This window comes from Diadema antillarum, unplaced genomic scaffold (genome assembly GCF_040938485.1).
Source record: "Diadema antillarum isolate AM-2024a unplaced genomic scaffold, OU_Dant_1.0 seq00000949_RagTag, whole genome shotgun sequence".
NCBI lineage: Eukaryota > Metazoa > Echinodermata > Echinoidea > Diadematoida > Diadematidae > Diadema > Diadema antillarum.
Window position 1 is genome coordinate 710,466 of NW_027271797.1, and position 21,225 is coordinate 731,690.

General features: G+C 40.4%; 1 protein-coding gene across 1 annotated transcript in view; it reads right to left on the bottom strand.

The window, feature by feature from the left end:
* Positions 1-21,225, bottom strand: part of LOC139741739 (ATP-binding cassette sub-family C member 4-like) — a 77,952-nt gene that overhangs the window by 20,114 nt on the left and 36,613 nt on the right. The window contains exons 11-20 of the mRNA XM_071652323.1: positions 19,650-19,739; positions 14,932-15,123; positions 14,029-14,210; positions 10,454-10,550; positions 4,968-5,165; positions 3,571-3,714; positions 2,968-3,042; positions 2,238-2,451; positions 964-1,043; positions 85-235 (exon numbers count right to left, since the gene is read on the bottom strand). Coding sequence (XP_071508424.1) covers positions 85-235; positions 964-1,043; positions 2,238-2,451; positions 2,968-3,042; positions 3,571-3,714; positions 4,968-5,165; positions 10,454-10,550; positions 14,029-14,210; positions 14,932-15,123; positions 19,650-19,739 — 1,423 coding nt within the window. The remainder of the gene's footprint in view (positions 1-84; positions 236-963; positions 1,044-2,237; positions 2,452-2,967; positions 3,043-3,570; positions 3,715-4,967; positions 5,166-10,453; positions 10,551-14,028; positions 14,211-14,931; positions 15,124-19,649; positions 19,740-21,225) is intronic.

Consider the following 21,225-nt stretch of genomic DNA (forward strand, 5'->3'; position numbering starts at 1 on the left):
TGAAGCAAAGAGAGAGAGAGAGATATATATATTAGTACTTGAAAACATATTATGGTTGATAAGTGTGAGGAGGAGCATGGTTACCAGTCCCATCCAGTCTCTTGATAGCCGTCGTCGACAGGAGGGCATACCGAGTCAGGAAAATCAAGACGATAAACAGGGGTACCGCTGCAATGATGGTGTAGTAGCTGATGATTACAGTAATGAGTACAGTGCCAATGATTTGTAAAGAAATCTGTGAGGAAAACAAAAACAACAACAGCGTATCAGAGAAGATTCACAAAAACAAAAACAAGAAAACAAAATATTTTCACATATTTCTCTCTGACCTGATCGAGTGCTGGTAAACGAGGCTGCCAAGCCCTTCACTCCCTCCACATCCCCCCCCCCCCCCCCAACCCAAACATCTAAAACAATTTTTGTACGGTACTCAGCATATTTTTTTGATCGTGACATAATAATTATGTTTACATACAATGTACATGTACATGAATATACCTAGGTTAGTGCCAGAGAAGACTGAAAAAAAAAAAGGTTTCACATCTATTTATGATACATGTGATTTAAACGATAACATATGATGCAATTGATCACACAGAAGTAAATAATACATCAACTTCAAATATTTGTATTTCAAAAATTAAAGATAATTAATACATGCATGTACTGTTGTATGAATGCATAACTACACCACCAGAAAGATATAATCCCTCTTTACAGTGATAAATCACATCTTCTTCTTTCGGATGACAAAAAAACCAACCAACCAACCAACCAAACAAACAAACACACAAACACACAAACAAGCAAACAAACAAACAAACAAACAAAAATATTAGATAAACTGCATGAACACAGTGAATATGGCAAACACACACATCATAGGTAGCTTTCAGTCGAAATTGAGCAAAATTTTCTGGATATCTCATCGGGGTATATCACTTGCACTCCACAAATCTTTACCTGAAGGAAATCAAAGAAAGTCAGAGGAAGCTGGTCGTCCATTATGCCAATGTCCTTTGTGAAACGATTCTGGATCCTCCCTAGGAACAATATAAAGTAAAGAAGAAGATATGAGAGGCACATCGCATGTAAAGAAAGTGTTTCATACTTTCATGATGAACATACATTGTTGTAGGATGCAGTTCCCCCCCCCAAAAAAAAAAAAGATATTATATATAGTTTTATACAAAATATATAAGAAATATAATTATGATTATTCTACACATAATACATTTTCATACAAATTAAAAGATCTGTCCTAGTAAAGCTGATGGTTCAAATCCATTCAACATTTCCTTACAGGAGAGAAGATTTGACTGTATCTTCGTGCAGATGGAATTCACTGCTGATTTGGACTCACTTATCCACAATTTATGAACTTTATTCCCAGCAAGCTTCAGAAATTAAGAACATCAATAAATGGCAAAAATTTTGGCTTTGCTCACATTAGCATCCCCGATCACTTTCATAATTATGCTAGGCATAAGCACCAGTTGTTAACACATGATGAATATCTATTTTTTGTTTTTAAGAGGATGCTATGAGGCACATGCAGTAAATACATGCTTTGTGTTAAAAAAAAACACAAATAAGACTTTTCCTGACATTCTTTTTTACATATTTACATCCAATATATGTACATCCCATATATTCAATAAGACATGACATGATGCAAAATATACACACTGCAAAGAACAACATACAAAATGAAATGAACGACTGCAAATTCATTGCACATTCATTGCAAACCCAACAGAATTCAGAGAGGCTGCACTCCGACATATCAACACAATGCAGCCTTCTTCTGGTTCCAATGTTCTGTAAGAAGCCAACCTTATTTTTACTCGCACAGGTTCAACCACTTTTATTGTAAATATGTGGGTTACGATTATGGCACCTCTGCGCCCTTGTTGACACACAGCGGGGACTGTTCATCCCGGTATAGCTTCAACGGAGCTGCAATTTGGGATTATCTCAACTAGTAAGTAACAAGTAAAGGCATGGGGCACAATTTCCTGATGTAGGAAAGGAGCACATAAAATCATGATATATTCACGGCATGAAATTTTCGCAAAGTGGATGCCGACAGCTGAACTGCCACTAGCATTCAATGCATATAGTGTAGACAAGAACTTTCACGTGCATTTTAATTTCGCGAATCTTGGCGCTAGCGAAATTTACGAAATTAAAATGCACGCAAACATTCCTCATTTTACAGTATGCTTCTCACTCACCAGTTGGGGTGGTGTCAAAAAAGAGAACAGGTGATCTCGTCACACTGGCAAACATGAGGTTGTGGAGGTTTCGCGCTGCTCTGATCATGATGCGGAACGTGATGAAAGCGCGGATGATGCCGAAGAACATCATCCCACCAATCAGACCGCCGTAAACGCCAGCCGACTGCTCCGTCGTGAGGTTTACGTTCTTAAAGATCGGGTAGTTATCAACCTTAAAGGAAAAACAAACCCCAAAACAAAGAAATGAATATTTGACCTTTTGAAGGTGCCCAAGCACAGAAGAGCTGAGACACATTACACGCGAGATGTATATGTACCTCTATGATTTGTTTTTAATGCGGAAATAATCAAATCAAATCAAAAGTCTGAGATAATCAAACAATTACATGTATAAAGGTACATGTATAAAGAATGCTTCACATGCATAATGGATAGTTACTTTAGAGATCAGTGTAATCAGTATACATTGCAAGAAACGTATGCATGACTCTACGTGTAGGAACACTTCAAAGATAATTCTGCTATCAAGTGGCTTGCAGGAAAGGATGGAATTAATTAACAGAAATATGGTTTAGTCTATTTCTCTCTTTCTCAGCAAAACTGGTTATGGATAAAGGCCATGACTGAGCTGTCTGCATAATGGACCATGAAAACATTCATTGTCAAAACTACATGGACCAATGGCCAAAGAAAATTGTCAATGAATTAGGCATAATGGACAACTCACTGGTACGTTATTTGCCCGGGCCTCTTCCGTGTCTGCCCAGTAGCCTAGCCAGTAGTCCGCCATGAGATATATCACCTGTCAGGTAACACAACAATCAAATTTATGTTTCCATGGCAACAGAAATTGCACAATTGAGGACAATGAAGCACGAACAACCAACAAATGGAGAATCATATTGATCAGATGGACACATCAATTTTCATTATGCAGCATTAGATACATGTATGAGTTGAGGACCAAAAGAATTGGACAAAATAAAGAAAGCTTGCATAACTGTCATCATACATAGCTTGTGTGCAGGACTTCTTCAATACACACACAAAAAAATACATCTCTCTCCTTTTGAGATTTTGTGGCCTAACCTTTCATTATAATCAACCCTTTGTATACTTTGAGTTCCAATTGGCACGGAAACCTTGATTTTTACACACTATCCCCGGCACAGACAGGGTTAATGAATTGAACTGACTAGCCTCTGGCAAAGCAAAGTCAGAAAAATCCATCGCAGAAACTTGTCAGACTTCAAAAAGGAAACTTATCATCAAGCTCACAGCCAATGTAATAAAAAATTATGTAAAAGACTAGATCCAAGGCTAGTAGTACCTGGGCACCAAAGAGGAAGAGCATCATCCAGAAGAGAGAAAAGGTGTTGCCCCCGGCGATGAAGTACTTGAGGTATGTGGCGTAGGTGATGTCCCCCTTGACCGTTGCTTCGTCTTTGAACAGTTTGCTGGTCTTGGTCTTGGCCTTGCAAATAAAATAAGGCAACATCTTTACAACACAAGAACCTGACAACGGGTTCATTTCTCTGTCTGGTGGGGAAGATTAAAATAGGATAAATGGAGAGAAAAGAAATATTCTCCCCTGTTTTTCAGAAGAAATACAGAAGACCACAGTACAGCTTGGGGAAACTGCTAAAAACAAAACCAAACAAAACCACACAAAAAACTATTCGTCTTTCATAATTAGTAACATGTTATCAGATGCATGTAACTTCTACATAATCATACTTTACCTGTTGAAGATTAGTCTTGAGTGTAATCGGGCAGGTGTCTATGGGAAATGCATGTTATAGCAAAATAAGCTCATCCTTTAATGAATTGAGTAGAAGTGATACCAGTGTGGTTCATTCTCCTATTCACCATTTAAGTATTTGATATTGGTCCCATGACAGGGGGAGGGGGGGGGGGGGGGGGGGCACTGATGAGTGTGAACACAAAGAACTTTTTACAAGCTACATTCACATCAATGGCTCTAGCCTAGGTGCATTGTGCTGATCAAATGAAAACAGACTGATAGTGTTGTTGTCGGTTAATGTACTACTTGATGTAATTTTTCACACTAGGCTTGGTAAGATGAAATTTGTGTGTTTTTCATTCCTCAGAATCAGGACATTACATTCAATTGTATAGCAGTACATAGGACAAGCAAAAATATATACACACTTTTATTTTCATGCTAGATTCTGGTAGTGCAAATGCACAAAAATTTCAACACGCAAAAATGTCCATTTTCACATTATACAAATACTTGCCCCTCCCATATTTAGGTCAGTGACCCCTTTCCTCCCCCCGCCCCCCCCCCCAAAAAAAAACTCTCTCTCTTCCCTATCTTGGCCTCACCTAGCCTATAATCTAGGCGGAGGATGCAGCTACATAATTGTATTGTCTTTGCTGTTACGCTAAACATCTGATGCGGCAAGACTACATGTATTATCTTTGATATAGAGAAACGTCTGATGCAGCAAGACTCTAGACAGTGGAAGCATCCGCAGCCTATATCCACTCACCTTGCTTTCACATGTTTTTTTTTCCTTATTATCGACTATGACTCGGAGGTAGTTTTTCATGCAAATCCACTGTTCATACAAATGCAGTCTTGCCGCATCAGACGTATCACTTAGCAAAGACAATAGTCTCGCCGCATCAGATGTTTAGCGTGACAGTTAAGACCATAGCTGCATCCTCTGCCTACAGTGTAGATTACAGGCCATGCCTCACCTTCTCCTTAGTGCTGCTCCTGTGAGAAGAAGATGATCTCTTGAATGACCCCGAGGCGACCCTGGCCAGCGGAACATCGCTGGTGTCAGCCTCGTCGTCGGAGTCGGAGTCCTCGGTTTCCGGCTGCTGCATCAGACGGGAGAACTCCACCCCTTTCTCATGCAGCTCGCTCAGGGTTCCCACGGCCTCCATGTGACCCTTTAAAAGACCATGGCAACAGGAATGAAAGACTAACTTGAGGTTCTAACCGAGATTACATACCAGATTTATTATGGGATATATGAAAGAGAAATTGCCGCACAATGAGACACACTTGAACGTTCTGAATATCTAGCCTATCACACTACTCAAATACTAGGTGTATTTCCCATTACAACAAACATACAAGTTTGGATATGATACGATAGATGTGTGAAGCTTTTGGAACTGCTGGGAGATGCAAGACACATAACGAAGAAATCAAAGAATTTAACCAATTGCTATGCATGCTCTCAATACTGAAATTCATGTACTTGTACAGTACAAATCAAACTTAAAATGAAATCTTCCTTGTAACAAATAAGCTATGTCAATTTTTACTCATATAATGTTCGATTTTGCACATCATAATTGTGCCAAATATGACAAATATTATTTTGCTTCATGTGGTGTACATGTGTGGACACCCCATCTAATGCACTAAACCTTACAAAGTAAAGAATTCACACCAGCACATCAGTACAGGAGGGAGGTCTAGGCTGTGCCAGTTTCCATACACAGGAGGAGTTTTCACAATTCTAGTACAGAAACGATACGCTAAATCATGCAGTGTGATATGGACATGTGACTCCCTGCTTTCCAAATGACCATTGAAAACCCTCCCATTTCCATGATGTGAAATACACTTGTGTACTTCCATGCTCACCAGCACTGGGACACACAATTCCTTTTACTCTTGTGTTCCACATTCACACACCGAACTCAGTTTATAAATGGGCTTGCCAACTTTGATAATTTTGCTCAAATCACTTACACACCACCTGATAAATTGCAATATACAGTGTACATGTACCAGAGTTTGTTGAAAGCGTCCAAACCATACAGGTAGTTGTGTTATGAAATTTACATCACAGCAAAGCCTGCAATTCCTTTCACAATTTTTTTTTACACTGAATTAGTGCATTTCCAGCATTACTGCTTCTATAAAAAGTTACATGGTTTTGAAAAACAATGTTTTCAAAAAGTGTTCATGCATTGCGGTCTCAGAATAAAGTTTAGGCCTTACACAGTCGGGGGTGGGGGGTGGGGGGGGGGGGGTGGGGTTACACCATGGCATGCAAAGAGTTCAACTACAGGTGTATATACAAATAGCGAATGGTCACGAGTGCGATGGTACAAGATTTCGCACGAGGTGAACGATAGAGGCGCTCTATTCGAATGCGAAATCTTGCTTCATTGCACGAGTAAAGACCATACACTATTTGTGACCCGCTACAACAAAATGATACTAAAGTCGGGCGAGGTCGATAATTTGAAAATTGCATGATATAATCCCCTAATCTTTCTGCTTTAAATTGATATATAACACATTTTATAAAAATAATCGGCTGCGGAGATATCGATGTTTAAAAGAGAGCATGTCGAGACGTCTGGAAAATCACTGTTTCGAGAAAAGCGCCCTAAAAGTCTTCCTTTCGACGTAATCGCGATCAAGGGACACGCAAGTCAGTTTTCACCTCTGGACAATAGAAGGTAAGCCCTAGCAAACCCCGAAGAGTTCATTCAAGCACATCAGCGTCGGCGGTCTCCTCACCAACCAATCAGTGACCAGGATGTGAGAAGTGGCTGAGCATAGCGCACCCCGCACGCACGCACCAGTCGACTGGGCAGTGTGCGAGCTTCACGCTTCGGTTAGCAGCAAGCAGCAAACTGACCAATGAGATCACTCTGGTCGTTGTTAGGGGCGGAACCTATCTGTGGCGCTCAATCCAAATTTTCGAACCAGTTTCTGCTTCGTTGAAACGCCAAAAAACATGGCTCAGAAAAACGCTATTTTTGGGTATTTCCTTTGATCATTTTGCTTCAAAATTTCGACAGATGATAGAAGACATGTTAGACTCCAATAATATATCAAAATCAGAAAATCGTAAGTTTTGACCAATTTTAATGCTCTGACTTCAATCTCGATTTTCACAGCTTCGACCGTGCGCGACTTTAGGACCTTTTTGTTGTAACGGGTCACATTTGTTTTATGCGACACCTCGAATGTCAACAGATGTCGTCTGCACAGATTCTTGAATTTAGCAAAGAAATGGCAACCATTTTCCGTGAAAGACGAATGAGTAGCCGCACAGTCACAGTCACCGTGTACGTATGTATGCGAAGCTGATCGGTTGAAGTTGTTTACAAAAATGAGTGACAACAGTACGCGCTAGTAAGCGTGCTTGTAATTGCTGAGTGCGCGCGGCAAATGTTTGTTTATTGTGACATCAGAGCCGTGCCATGGAACTAAAACTTCGAGTCAATCGTGAGTTTAACACGGGAGTCAATGGAAATGGGCGACGTCAGCCATGTGCTATCCATTTTTGCTCAAACAAAATTGCAAGGCTGACAGCCACAGCGTGCGATGGAACTTTTCACTAAATGTCACATGATGGGCAATCAACGAATCGGACAGCTACCACATTCTAAAAAAGGTTTTGTATAAATCTCATTATCACACGGCCGTAATCTGGCAGAACTGCGTATCTCCTTTAACACATTACGCCAGAAATCGGGTTTAAAGATTCAATGTTACACCTTTCTAAACTGAGATACGATGAGTTGCATTTTTCCTCTTTTCTCGGTCATAATTGGTCTAAAGAATTTATTTCCAGCAAAAAAATGACAATTTGACCTTTTTAAGTAGTAAAAATAACCAATTTTAAAAACTTACGCAGTTCTGCCAGATTAATCGTCGCCAAATTTTTGCGATCGTAATCTGGAAGAACTGCGTATCTCTGGTCACGTGCCCGGGTTGATCAGCCAGAACTGCGTATGTTTTTGGCCATGCGGGGGGGGGGGCAGTTCTGCCTGATAAGCACGTGTTTCATCAGGCAGAACTACGTATCTCTTTTCGTCGTCAACCACGTGCTTATCAGCCAGAACTGCGTATCTCCTAGAGATACGCAGTTCTGGCTGATAAACACGTGGTTTATCAACCAGAACTACGTATCTCAGTCTATTTTCTGCGGGTTGTCTATCGTATTTTACCATCCACCCTCTTACTATTCAGCGGATGCAGTGTCAAAACAATGAATATTTTAGATCGAGTACAATTTTTTTGAAATATTTGTATTGTATAAAGTCATCATTATTGATTCACATTTAATTTCATTTTATCCATTCATTTGTATGTGGAAAATAACTTGCTTTCCCCAAATGTTGTCAGTCTGTGTTCATGTTTCAGTATTATTTAGCGGCACAAGAAGTACTGCAACATCAAAAGCCTGGCTGCTGCTTGGGTTATATTGTCGATCTCATGAAGCATTGCATTTGGATTAAGATTAAAAGAATAATATTAGACTAGGTTCTAGATGTTAAGCTATATTGTTCATCAAGACTACAGGTACTACACTGTACATAGACCGCCTAGACCGTAGTCTATTCAGGCCTAACGATACACTAGACATCTAGAGACTAGTAGAGCGGTACGTAGGAATCTGCATACGATAGGCCTACTGATCTCACATTATCCTAGTATTCCTACTCTATGCCCAAAGTAAGAGTAAGCCTAGACCCTTTTGGCTGAAGGCCTAAACTCTATTTAAACTAAAGAATACTAGGAGCTAGGCCTGACTAAAAGTTTATTTACAGCTTTATTAGAAAATAAAAAAATAGACCCTAGTTCTCGTTTGTGTCGACTCTTACCGTATTCCTTATTGTCACTACAGTACTATCGTTAGGGTAGTAGTGTTCTAACCGTTACTATCTTACTACGCAGGCCTATTAAAAACGTACGAGAACTCTCGAACTCTGTCTACTCGATTGTCTAGGTCTATGTAACATCCAGACGTCTATTTTGGGGCGTCATTATAACAGACTAGTAGATCAATGAAAATTAGTTTCTAGATTTTCTAGTCTAGACTCTAGATCTAGACTCTATATCCACGTAGGGGCTAAATCTACAGCTAGACTGTTTATTGGGGATCTAGGCCTAGAAGGTACTGATGTTATAGTAGATCTAAGAACAACGTAAAGCCTAACCTGCCTATCTATGACTAACGGTAAGTCTATAAAGTCTATAGCCTATAATGTCTAGTATTAATAATGCATAGAACACAGATCTAAATCTAAGTTTTAGATCTATTTCTAGGGCTAAATGTTTATAATTTAGCGTTTAACCTGTAGATTCTAGATTCTTCATATTACAGACTTCAAGAATGTCTGGCCGAATCAAATCTAGAAAAATAGAAAACTGAGTAAAGACAGAATAACCGGCGATTCAGCCTAAGTTAAGTAACGGTAGGCCCTAGTAGTCTAGTAGGCCCCTACTGTACAACTCTACTGAGACGAGAGTACCGGTACGGTACCTGTATTAAAAAGTAAACTGTAAAAGTGTTAGTATTGGTCAATTTCTGACGTCTGTAGGATTGGATCGAAAATGCCATCGTTATGGACGGTATCCCAGATATTCATTGAACTTCTCCAGATCAATCCCATAGATCCAAGCCCACTAACCGCTTATTACAATGAAAAACAAAATAAGAAGCTATGGTCAATGGATTACAGATATTATTGTTCGCGTGACCTACGCTACCGCACAGTACGTTGATTTCACTGCAGTTCTGCAGCAGCATTAAGTAGGCCTAGGCCTCAAGTTGACTGGAGCGTGATGTCAGATAAGATGCAAACTATAACGTTTGTTAGATCTAGAAATGCTCTAGGCTTAAAAAACACTAGATTGTAGCAAAACTTAATAGTAAGGCATACCGCATATTGACCTGTTTTGAAGCCTGCCAGTCTATGAAGGGAAAGAAAGTGGCAATTTCCCCCAAGAGTAACGAGGGTTATTGCTTAAATAGCGTGACTGTCGTCGTGTACAACACGTAGCACGTCGCGACGTAGCTAGCTAGCTAGGCACTGCTAGCCTGAACGCGCAGCGCGTTCGTCACTACCAAGGTCGCGCACGCGCGTGTTAAGATATACCATGTCCGTGCGGGATGCAGGAACACCTTGGTCGAAGCGTTGTCGTAAGTCGACTTACGCACTTCTGCCTGATTAACATCGGAAAATTCATTTCGAATCTCGACTTACGCAGTTCTGCCAGATTAATCGCCCTCTCTCCTCAGGAATTTTGCCAAAATTACTTTCTAAAAATAATTTTCTGTACCGATTCACAACTTATTTTTTGGCCCACTTGAAAGAGCATGAGAAAAAACACACAAAACACTCAAAACCTGAAAATCGACCAAAATCGACTTAGGGAGTTCTGCCAGATTACGGCCGCACAGCCTTCTTCCACTCACCTCCTTGAGAACGAGAATCTGATCTGCAGCACTGAGGAACTGAAGCTGATGGGTCACCAGGATGCGTGGCTTGTCAGCCAGATACTCCATGATACATCTTTAGGAAAAAGAAAAGAAAGATGTGCCCAGGCTTGGTCATCAACATTCAGTGATCCATTCAAACCTGACCTAGTTGTAAAGTTATCAAGTGAAGAGTTTGTTTGCAAAAACCAATAAGTCCATTTTTGAAGATTTTGAAGCATGGTCTCTGTCATAAAGTACAAAATAACACCTTTTAAATGGTATATAGGTCACTACATATAATGGTATATTTTTGAAGTTATGGTCAAAAGAAGCAAAAATTTTCTTATTTTTCTCTTTATTTTTCTTGACCTTTAATCGCAAATATCTCCATTTGGCAAATATGGACTTATCGGTTTTTGCGAACAAACTCTTCAAGTCCACTTAGGTGTATAGCAGGGTGCCTCGGTCCAAAAGGAAGACAATGGTGGTACAATAGGGATTAGGGGGATTAGGTGATCTCTATTCATGGATAGACATCCCACAAAGAAAGTACTGCAGCCTAGGAGTCAATTAGGGAACAAAAACACAGTTAGGGCTTTTAAGAAGAACCCAGTCTGCCCACTGCCATCACACCTGAAATGGGACAATAGTCACCCCATCTCAGATACCCGGGGTTATATGCAGCTATGATAAAAACATAACTGTAGATAAATAGACGATAAAGTGGCTATACAGGATCCATGCAAGATGATCACATCATTTTCTTGCCTTCCTTGTCTCTCTTGATACCGGTACCAAGTTTGTGCTCTCTTATCAACCAAGTGTGACAGTACTGATCGTAGAAGGTGCTGCAGCACTGGAAAACACACATTTTTCAACCCTGTGAACACACAATTAATGACTATGCTCTGCGACTTTCTTGCAGAAACGTGAGGGAAAAAAATTATTTTCGCAATAAAAAAAAAAATTATAATATCATGCCAGTCTATAATGATGACCATCAATAGCAGTCATGCAGAATAAGTAATATCATATCAAATGATTTTTTTCAAAGCTTTTTTCATTGGAAGTTCAGTTGATTCCCTTCAAACCCGACTGTAAGTCTGGCATCCTATTTAGGTAGACATTTTGAAGTCAAAGGGGCTTGAGCTTTTGATCTTGGGCAATAGAATCTTCATCAGAGGCAATAATGGGTTAGAGACAACAAGCACAGTCTGAGGAGGACTAGGGACACAGAACAATGAAAACAAAAGGGGTGGGTTAGAAGTCAAATGCAGGAAGCTAAACAGGTATAGAAGGGGTATTACAGCACATGGGGTGGGCAGACAAAAGGAAAATAAAATGAGGTGGGCCAGAGATAATCCCAAGGATCAAAAGGGGGCAACCTGTGAGGGATAAAGATGAATAGGGAGGCAACATCAAACAAGATCAGGAACAACACAAGGGTAAATAGGAAAAGAGTGAAATAGCAACAGTATCAGTGAAGGGGAGGGGGGGGGGGAACAAGCAGCAAGCCCTAAACCTAGTGTACAAAGGGTTATCAAGGTAAATGTTTTAACAGACTGATTTGGAGGTCAGAGTAGTACTCTTGGGATTGATATGACAACAAATTTTCTATTCACTAGCACACAGTTTGGGAGACTACCAAACTTAATCTCAAGTATTAGACACCTCCCATATGAAAAAAGCCTCAAGAAACTCCACCTCACTACACTAGACGAATGATAGACACAGGAGAGCAGACCTACATTGTAATTCAAGTTTACAGAATCTTCAACAACATATACAAAATCAACCCAACAGCAAGCTTCCAAATTGCTACACACCAGAGCACAAGAGGACACTAACTCAAAATTCAGAAGCAACATATGAGAGCTGACATTAGATAAGTACTCATTCAGCCAGAGGGTCATCCAAGATTGGAATAATCTCCCTCCAACAGCAGTGTATGCAACATCACTCAACAGTTTTAAAACAGAGTTACAGTCATTCTAGGGTTACTAATGGTGAATAGCCCCCTCACCCTTGCTGCACTACAATCTACTTTGGTACACTACCAAGATGGATGTACGGCACTTAAAGGGGAAGTTCGGACGATTATCAGCCGTTTCCCGTGTAAAGAACAATATTTCATGAACCTATTACTTTTTACCAATGAGAAAAGACCATCAGATACATTCACAATGATTTTTTGAAAAATTAAGGTAATTCTTCGTGTTCGAATCCGTCGCGAGCAGCCCTGCGTACTATCTGTCCCAGGATGCATTGCGCGTGACGTATCAGGCTCAGTTTCCTCAGCTGAGAGCACCGCAAGCACAGCCCAGCTACGCATCGATCTTCCATTGCACTGCTGATTGCGGCGCGGTATCTGCATGCTTGCCAAGGGCTGCCTACAATTTTGTAGTTGGCGCTACCGCAGGAGTCCGTACACCGTTTACGGAGTAGTGTTGCCAAACACTGTATTCCTTTATTCAAATCATCTTCAATATATATATATTTAAAATCCGTCAAAGATTAATGTAAAATAGTCGCAATTTTACAACATTTTCATTTTATTGAAATATTATATGTATTGTAATATTGCCGTACTTATTTGTATCCAATCCATCATTTACATGTACATTCATTGGCTATGTATATTGTTGCCATCAGAGTGCAGTGATCAGGCATACATTTACAGAAGTACGTCTGCTGCTGCCAAATGCTATCACAATCCGCGATCGTTCTGAGTGTGAACAACCTGAGTTCAGTCTGTCAATTTCAGAATTATTGCCTCTCTTGTTGTCCGAGACTGTTGAGTATGTCTGACGGTGGTAAATTACGACTGTATAACTTTGAACTGCGGAAGAAACGCCAGCTTCATCATAGTACCGCCGCCGGTGGGGAGTATGATGAGGCTGCATCGAGTAGTAGGCCTATTTGTAAGTTTTGACGTCAAACTTGTCACTTCTAATATTGGAGAGCCATCTGGCGCACCTTTCCTTCTCATTTTCTGGGTTCGGAATGGCAAAGAAACTCTTCTTCTGGCCAAACGCTTGACACATTGGCATTTTCGCGTGCGAAGTGAAGCAATAACATAGATCATGCTCATGCCGCGTGCATCCGCAGATCCGCTGCATGGCCGGAACCACGCGGTACGCTACCGCTTGCTCAACCCGTATTGCCGTTGAGCAATGTGGGGCTAATACGTCACGCCGTCACGTGATCTTTCTAGCCGGCGTACAGAAATTGAACAGTTACGATTCAAAATTAGTGATGCTAAAAATCGATTGTGACGAGTTGGGAGGGTATTTTTTAATGAAACTTAGTCATCTTGGTCCTTGATTTATGTAGATTATGGTGAAATTTAATCAAAATCGTCCAGACTTCTCCTTTAAGTAAGTTCAGTATGTTCAGTGAAAGACATGTACGACCTACTATTCACATAGCCTGTATTCATTGTAAGGACAGCTAGGACAGCTGTAGGTCTACTAATTAGAGAAGAAAATCAAGCCAGCCACAGCGGATGTGCCAATCAGCAATCACTGATTGGTGAGGGTCAGCGAGACTGCACTTCCCTGAGTCCGACTTACTTCTCAAATATGTGTCTGCTGACCTCACTGTCCACAGCGCTGAGAGGGTCATCAAGAAGGTATATGTCCGCGTCATCGTAGAGGGCCCTGGCCAAGTTGATCCTGGCCTTCTGACCTCCGCTGAGGGTCACGCCCCTCTCGCCTACCATAGTCATGTCCCCATCGGGCAGTTGCTTGATGTCCTGGGCCACAGACAAAAAATGGACGTTGATGGCACTCTCAGAGTGAATGAGCCTTGAATCAACCACTAGGCATTGCATTTATGCTTGATGATGGAGAGTTAACTGTTGTGTGACTGGGCGAGTTTTACACAAAATTCTCACTTAAACAGCAGGCAGGTAAAGTGTTGTGAATTGATACTTACAGCCTACCAGGCCGTTTGTCAGTTTGGTGAAAATTGATCTTGGAAATCTGAACTGGCTGTCTATTTCTGGAATTTCTCCTGTATTGAGACTTTTCAAAAATTGGAACTTGTAACATCTAATTCATTGCATCTAATCATCTTTGAAAGCATTATTACAAAGCTGAAAGGAATCTACAAAGTAAAGTCACTACTACACATCACATGTATGCATCACCAAGAACACATATTCTGATGATATAATCTCCTCTGTGCCAGGTGTTCTGACAGTGTGTGCAATGCTAAAAAGGGTTTTCTGTGCCAATCAGCACTCAAGGCATAAGAAGGGTTAAAGCTGGTCTAACTACAGTACAATGTACTTATTTACACATCAATGACTATCCTCCTGTGGGATTAGCAAGAACTTTCAAACAAAGAGCTACGTTTGGACAACCCTTCACATCTATAGCCTCTGCTTGCACAGGGCATCTGATCTTATTACACCCTATCATATCTTGAAGGATAAACAAGAATGGGGGTTAAGACAGGGTCAACGTGCTTACCGTTGTGAGGGCACAGACCCTAATGATGCTGCGGTACTTCCGCTCCACGTGGTCCCTCCCAAACGTGATGTTGTCCCTCACGGTGCCTCCAAACACCCAGGGCTGCTGGGAGGCGTAGGCGATGCGCCCCTGGGTCTTAATAGACCCACTCAGTGCCGGCAGCTCCTTCAAGACTGCCATTAACAGGGAGGACTGGAAGTGGGGGGGGGGGGGAAGAAGAACCAAAACACACAGAAATTGATTTCAACCTTCAAAAACATGTCCGATATCCTTCTGAATCATAAGATTGAGAACAGCTTTGTAAGCTCCATCTTAGGCTGCGTTTATCAACTTCCCCCTGTTTAAACGGCTTTCCAAAGCCCTTTCCAAAGCCCTTTCCAAAGATCTTTCCAAAACCCTTTCCAAAGCCCTGTACTATACTGTATTAATGTGCCGCTTGTTTCCTAAGAAGGGATGGCGAAAAGCAATTGCCATCATAAAGACATATCTTCCTTGAGAGTGACGAGTCATGATGCAATGCCACATGAATCAATTGTCTTCCTATCTGTGAGGCAGCTCCAGTTTAGCACATACTTCAAATATTTCTGAGTGGAGGCATGAGACTTTGGCTGCGTTTATCAACTTTCCCTTGTTTAAATGGCTTTCAAAAGCCATTTCCAAAGCCCTTTCCAAAGCCCTTAAGAAACGGCTTCCAAAATAGTTGCGTTTATCAACTCTTCGCGAACACGATAACTGGCCTGTCAATGCCCAGCTGCATTGCGCAATTCGACCCAAGGAGAAGAGGTCACATAAGGCGTGCATTGTTCGTAACTGCAGTACAATACTACAAAGCCGTCTCAAAACAGCTTTGCGTTTATCAACTTCAAAAGGCTTTTACAAACAGGTTTCTGAAAACCTGTTTAGGAAACCTGTTTGGAAAGCCACAAATTTGTGGCTTTCGAAAAGACTTTCTGAAAGGGCTTTCAAAACAGCTTTGCGTTTGAATATCAACTCGTGAAAAATTCCTTGAAAGCTGTTTGGAAAACCTGTTTCTGCCGAGAAAAGGAGAGTTGATAAATGCACCCTTTCGAAAAGGCTTTCCGAAAGGGAGAGTTGATAAACGCACCCTTTCGAAAAGGCTTTCTGAAAGGGCTTTCAAAACAGCTTTGCATTTATCAACTCGTAAAAATTCCTTGAAAGCTGTTTGGAAAACCTGTTTCTGCTGAGAAAAGGAGCTAATAAACGCTACCTTACTTTATCACACAAATTGCAAAAGGCTATTGTGAGTTTTGTACATATACTGTATTTGTCTGTGTACTGAATAGAGTCATGTTCAAGCTCAAAATCCAGTGACACAGTATAAGATATGTACAAATGGATGCAGCTCATTGGCACAACTCTGCAGGGCTTACAAAACACAACTGTCACTTCGAATGCCAACATTCCTACATCACAGTGTCATAGAGATTCCGAGGATCAATCAGATAGATTCCAGTGTGTTATGTGCATCTCAATAGGCAAAGTAAAATAATTCCCTAATCAGGGAATGTTCTATATCTGCCTTATCCCATGTGAAAAGACATGTATGTTTCCAGCAAGCTTCCTGCAGAATCACAAAAGACTTGGCAGCTCTAAACTGATTGTTTGAGGGGTCCCAAACAAAGTAAAGAAAGTCTATAAAACAAGAAATCTTCATTGTATACATGGTACTGGAGGTCAATCTTTCTTTCTATCTTTTTCTACCTTTCTATACGGCTCTGACAATCAGTGACAATGGTAGAGACTTCCATAACTAACCCTGAAAATGTATAACAACTCTCCACTGATTTATGGGGGAGTATAAAGTTGATTTACTTAATGCTACCACAAACATTTACCTAACTTCATGAAGACAACAGTCAGGTAATCCTCTCCATTCGACTGGGTGTGCTCGTGAAAAATCATGTCAAGCACAGTTTCGAGACTTGTCTTATAGTCATTTCTTCAGCTCTGATTCTAATCAAAATCTACATACAGTGCACTCCCGTTATAACGAAATGCTCGGGACCGACAGTTTTCTTTCGTTATAACGAAATTTCGTTGTAACCGAACAAATACAATATATAACGAAAACAAGGAAGCCACGGATATCCTATATTCTGTTTGTTGAATACTCATCATACACTGGAAAGCTTTGTGAACAATAAAACAAACAGTTATTCAATTTCAGATTATTGTATTACAATAACGCAAGTTCCCCTCGGAAACTGCGTTACACACGGAGCAAACACAAAGTGATGGGACGCGTTCGCCCATGCAGAGATGCTATAAATGCTTGTTCTGCTACGTATTTTTGGAAGCCATCCACATTTCGTGATAACGAAGCACATTTCTTTTGTTTTTCTTTGTCAGTGGTGCTTGGAAAAGACTTCGTTATAACAAAAATTTTGCTATAACCATGTTCGTTATAACCGAATTTTGTACCATAGACTTTAATGCCGATAATTTTGGGATCAGAAGTTTTACTTCGTTATAACGAAATTTCGTTATAACCGTGTTCGTTGTAACGGAAGTGCACTGTATAATCATCATGCGATAATTACATTGTATACATGAATGATGCCAGAATATATCTCACTGAGCTCCCTTACATCTTGAACAACACTATGAGAAGTCTTCTTTACTGGTTTGTTTCAACCTAAAAATCAAACTTGTATACATGAGGACGGCCAACTTAACACAATCCTTTCGACTTTCTCTGGAGATGCTTGTGGTCAAGAATTTGTGACAGAAGACAGAAAAAAGAAAAAATTATGAAAGTCCTATCCCGTTTTGTGGCAATATTCAAATTTAAATTCTTTTATTCTTGTATTGTGGCACTACACATTGACATACGGGATACATTCACATACAAAAGACTTGAACAAAGGTTAGACTTACAATGTATGAGTAGAAATGCAAGTCATTCACTGGTAAATTGCGTAGGGAAAAAAAAAATGAATTATGACATACACACTTCAAGGATTTTTCATTCTGAAGCTGTCTCTAACATAGTACAGCTTCTTATCAAGACTTGTTTGCTCAGCAAAGAAGAAATGTAAACATTGCTCACTGTATGTACTGTATTAGGGCCAACTACACGATTGTAATTGTGGCTGCAACCGTAGTTTGCCAATAAGTTGCACCATTTATTGCTTACTTTATAGTTGCACAACGAGCTTCAGGTAAAGTAAGCTCAGCATTACAGGGCAACAGTTACTACTGGAGTGATCTCATTGGTTGAGTGGCACTTGGAAAAACACTTCTTATGAAAGTAACAGATACATATCTTCCACTCTTATTCCAGTAAAATCTATTGTCACTGCTCATGTGCACAACCCTATGCAATTGAACAGAATGCAACGTACCAACTTCATTTTGTGAGCCATTTAAATGAGATACATGTACTTCCTTGTTCAGCTCCAAATGTTAGGTGCTGTCTTTTCTGGAATGTTTGTCTTATTTTTCCTTAATTACTTTGTTTTATATTGGAGACAGAGGGCTTCATACAAGTAAAACATCACATCTCATATATCTATGCAATACGAAGTGGGACACAACACATGTTTCTTCTCCTTGGGCGCTGCATCATATCCTCTGTTAGTCTCAAGTTCCAGACCTGAGCTTTTCCATTCCGACAAAACACACACGAGTGGAGTGTGATTCTATCTTTCTATCGTACAATGGTGACTTCAAACTTGGACTTCAAAGTCACTGTGAAGTGTGTGTCCATTGTAGGAGGACACCAACAAGACCTTTCCAGTCTGATGTCACTGTAATCATACTGAGAGTCTTGAAGTCAGACTGATTCAAATATGGGCATGTTTACGTACATATCCATTTTAATAGAGAGATAACACAATGCAAGCAACAGCAACAATGTTCAAGAAGTCAGTTTAAACTAGCTCATGGGTGCATTCCCAAAACAACATTCCATTTTTTCCCTCAGTTTGTTAGGCACTTCACTTAATTTCACAGCGACTCAATGCTCAAGCCTGCCTGTTGTAATACTCAGTTTATGGAATTTGCGTTCAAACAAACAATGAACTTGTGTAGACCAGGGCACCGTTTCATGACAGCTGTCAGTCCTGAGAAGTTGTCAGTCTCTGACAATTACCATAGTAACAGTCAGTGGCCAGAGCTTCTCAGCCAAACAAAACCAAGGATTTTACTAAAATTGTTAGAGACTGACAACTTGTCGGAGCTGCCAACTTTCAAGAAACAATGCCCCCATGTGATCACCCTTTAATAAGGAAGCATCCATTTCATTGTTTTGCATAGAATGCATTCACAAACTTTTTTCCCCCCTGTTTTCATAGCCAAATACTAGCATTTTAACAAACACTTTGTTGCTGTCAGGTGAATGTAGTGGCAGGTACAATTCAAGAATCACAAGGCTTACAAATGTACATGAATCATCATCACATCAAAGATGCTTACCAGTATCTCAAGTGAAACTAAACATCAACATGTCCAGCTGTTTACCACAAACAACTTTTATCCTGCTTTAACCCGTTGAGGACGGATTGATTTTGCTACAACACGTATTTCCCATAGACAACTGCCCGAGTATACTCGGGACTCGTCCTCAACGGGTTAATATGCGCAAGGTGGAACTACAAACTGGCTTATATCACACATATACAAAATATATGTAAACACAAACAAAGTATTACATGACACTCTTGGCAAGAGATGGCATGATGTAAGACACTCAGTACCTTGCCAGCTCCGACAGGTCCCACGACGGCAAGCAGCTTCTCTTTCTTCACTGTGAATGTTACGTCCTTCAGCTGAGTCATTTCCATGTCCTAAAGGAGACAGAGAAAAAGGCAGAAACTCAGCAAACTAGAAAAGCACTCGGAGAGCGCAGACCTCCGCCACACAGCTCATTTCCACCCTTTTCACCCATGCTGAAAAACGCCCACTTTCCCAGTATAGAAGCCTTTTTACCTCCGCCAAGGGAGGAGGTAATGTTTTCGTTACCGTTTGTTTGTTAGTTACTAGTAGTTTGTCCGTGTGCAAAATAACTCAAAAAGTAGTGAACGGATTGGGATGAAACTTGCAGGAAAGGTTTAGAATGACACAAGTAACAAACAATTAACTTTTGGTAGTGATCCGACAATTTTGGGGGAATTTATGAAGGATTTTTTGTATGTTGGCAGGTAGGGTCAATGAACCTGGGAGTTGAGGTTGCGCGTATTTGAGGTTTGCATGCGCGCACTAAAGTGCGTGCTCCAGTTTCTGCTAAGGCGAGGTGCGCCGTGCAGCTGAGGGTTTATGAGGTAACAAAGGCTTCTATATTTGGAAATTGGGCGACTTTCAGCACAGGTGGAAATCACTGATATCTCTATGAAAGAACATAGATCAGTGGTGGAAATGAGCTGCATGCTTGGCGGAGGTCTGCGCTCTCAGAGTGCTTCTCTAGTTGTTTATGTCTTCAGCTTCTAGCTACATGGCACCTTGCCCAAGCAGGGCATGCACTTTAGAGCGCATGTGCAAAGCTCACAGTACGCGCAGCACGAACTATCAAGTTCATTGACCCTTTCTGCCAAAAGAACAAAAGTCCTTCACAAATCCATAAAAATTTCTGGATCACTACCAAAATTTAATCATCTGATCCTTGTATCATTATCAACTTTTCCTGCAAATTTCATTCAAATCCATTCACAACTTTTTCAGTTTACTTTGAACACAGATAAACAAACAAACCAACGCCAATGAAACCATAACCACCTTCCTTGGAGGAGGTAATTACTGCCTCTTTTTAGGAAAAGAGTATAGATTTTTGCTGGCAGATGAAATAGCTATTTTTCTTCTTGTTTTTTTTTTTCAAACTCCTTGTGCGTCACGTTCTCACACCTGACTCACACGAAGGCTTGCCAACATTGAATATTTTGCTCAAGCTCACAGTCTGCTCACAAATTTATCCATGAATCACAATAATATGCTATAGTGCATTATAAAGCATTGTAGTTATAGGCAATCATAAGACTTACACTTACATCACAATAAAGGCATATCTGGCACTGATGCCTCTTTAAAAAGTTGCATGGCTTTGAAAAAAACAAAACACAAAGACAAAGCTTTTCAACAGCACTCATATGAGTCGCTGTCTCTGAACAATAAGGCACACAGGGGGTTTACATCATCACGAAACACAAAGTTACATGTAAGGCAGTCAGATAGATTATGTATCAGACAGAATTCTGGTGAAACTGAGGAAATAAAAGATTGACTCATAGCACATAGTAATGTCTCAAAAGAATAAACATACTTGAGTCACATTTCCTCCTC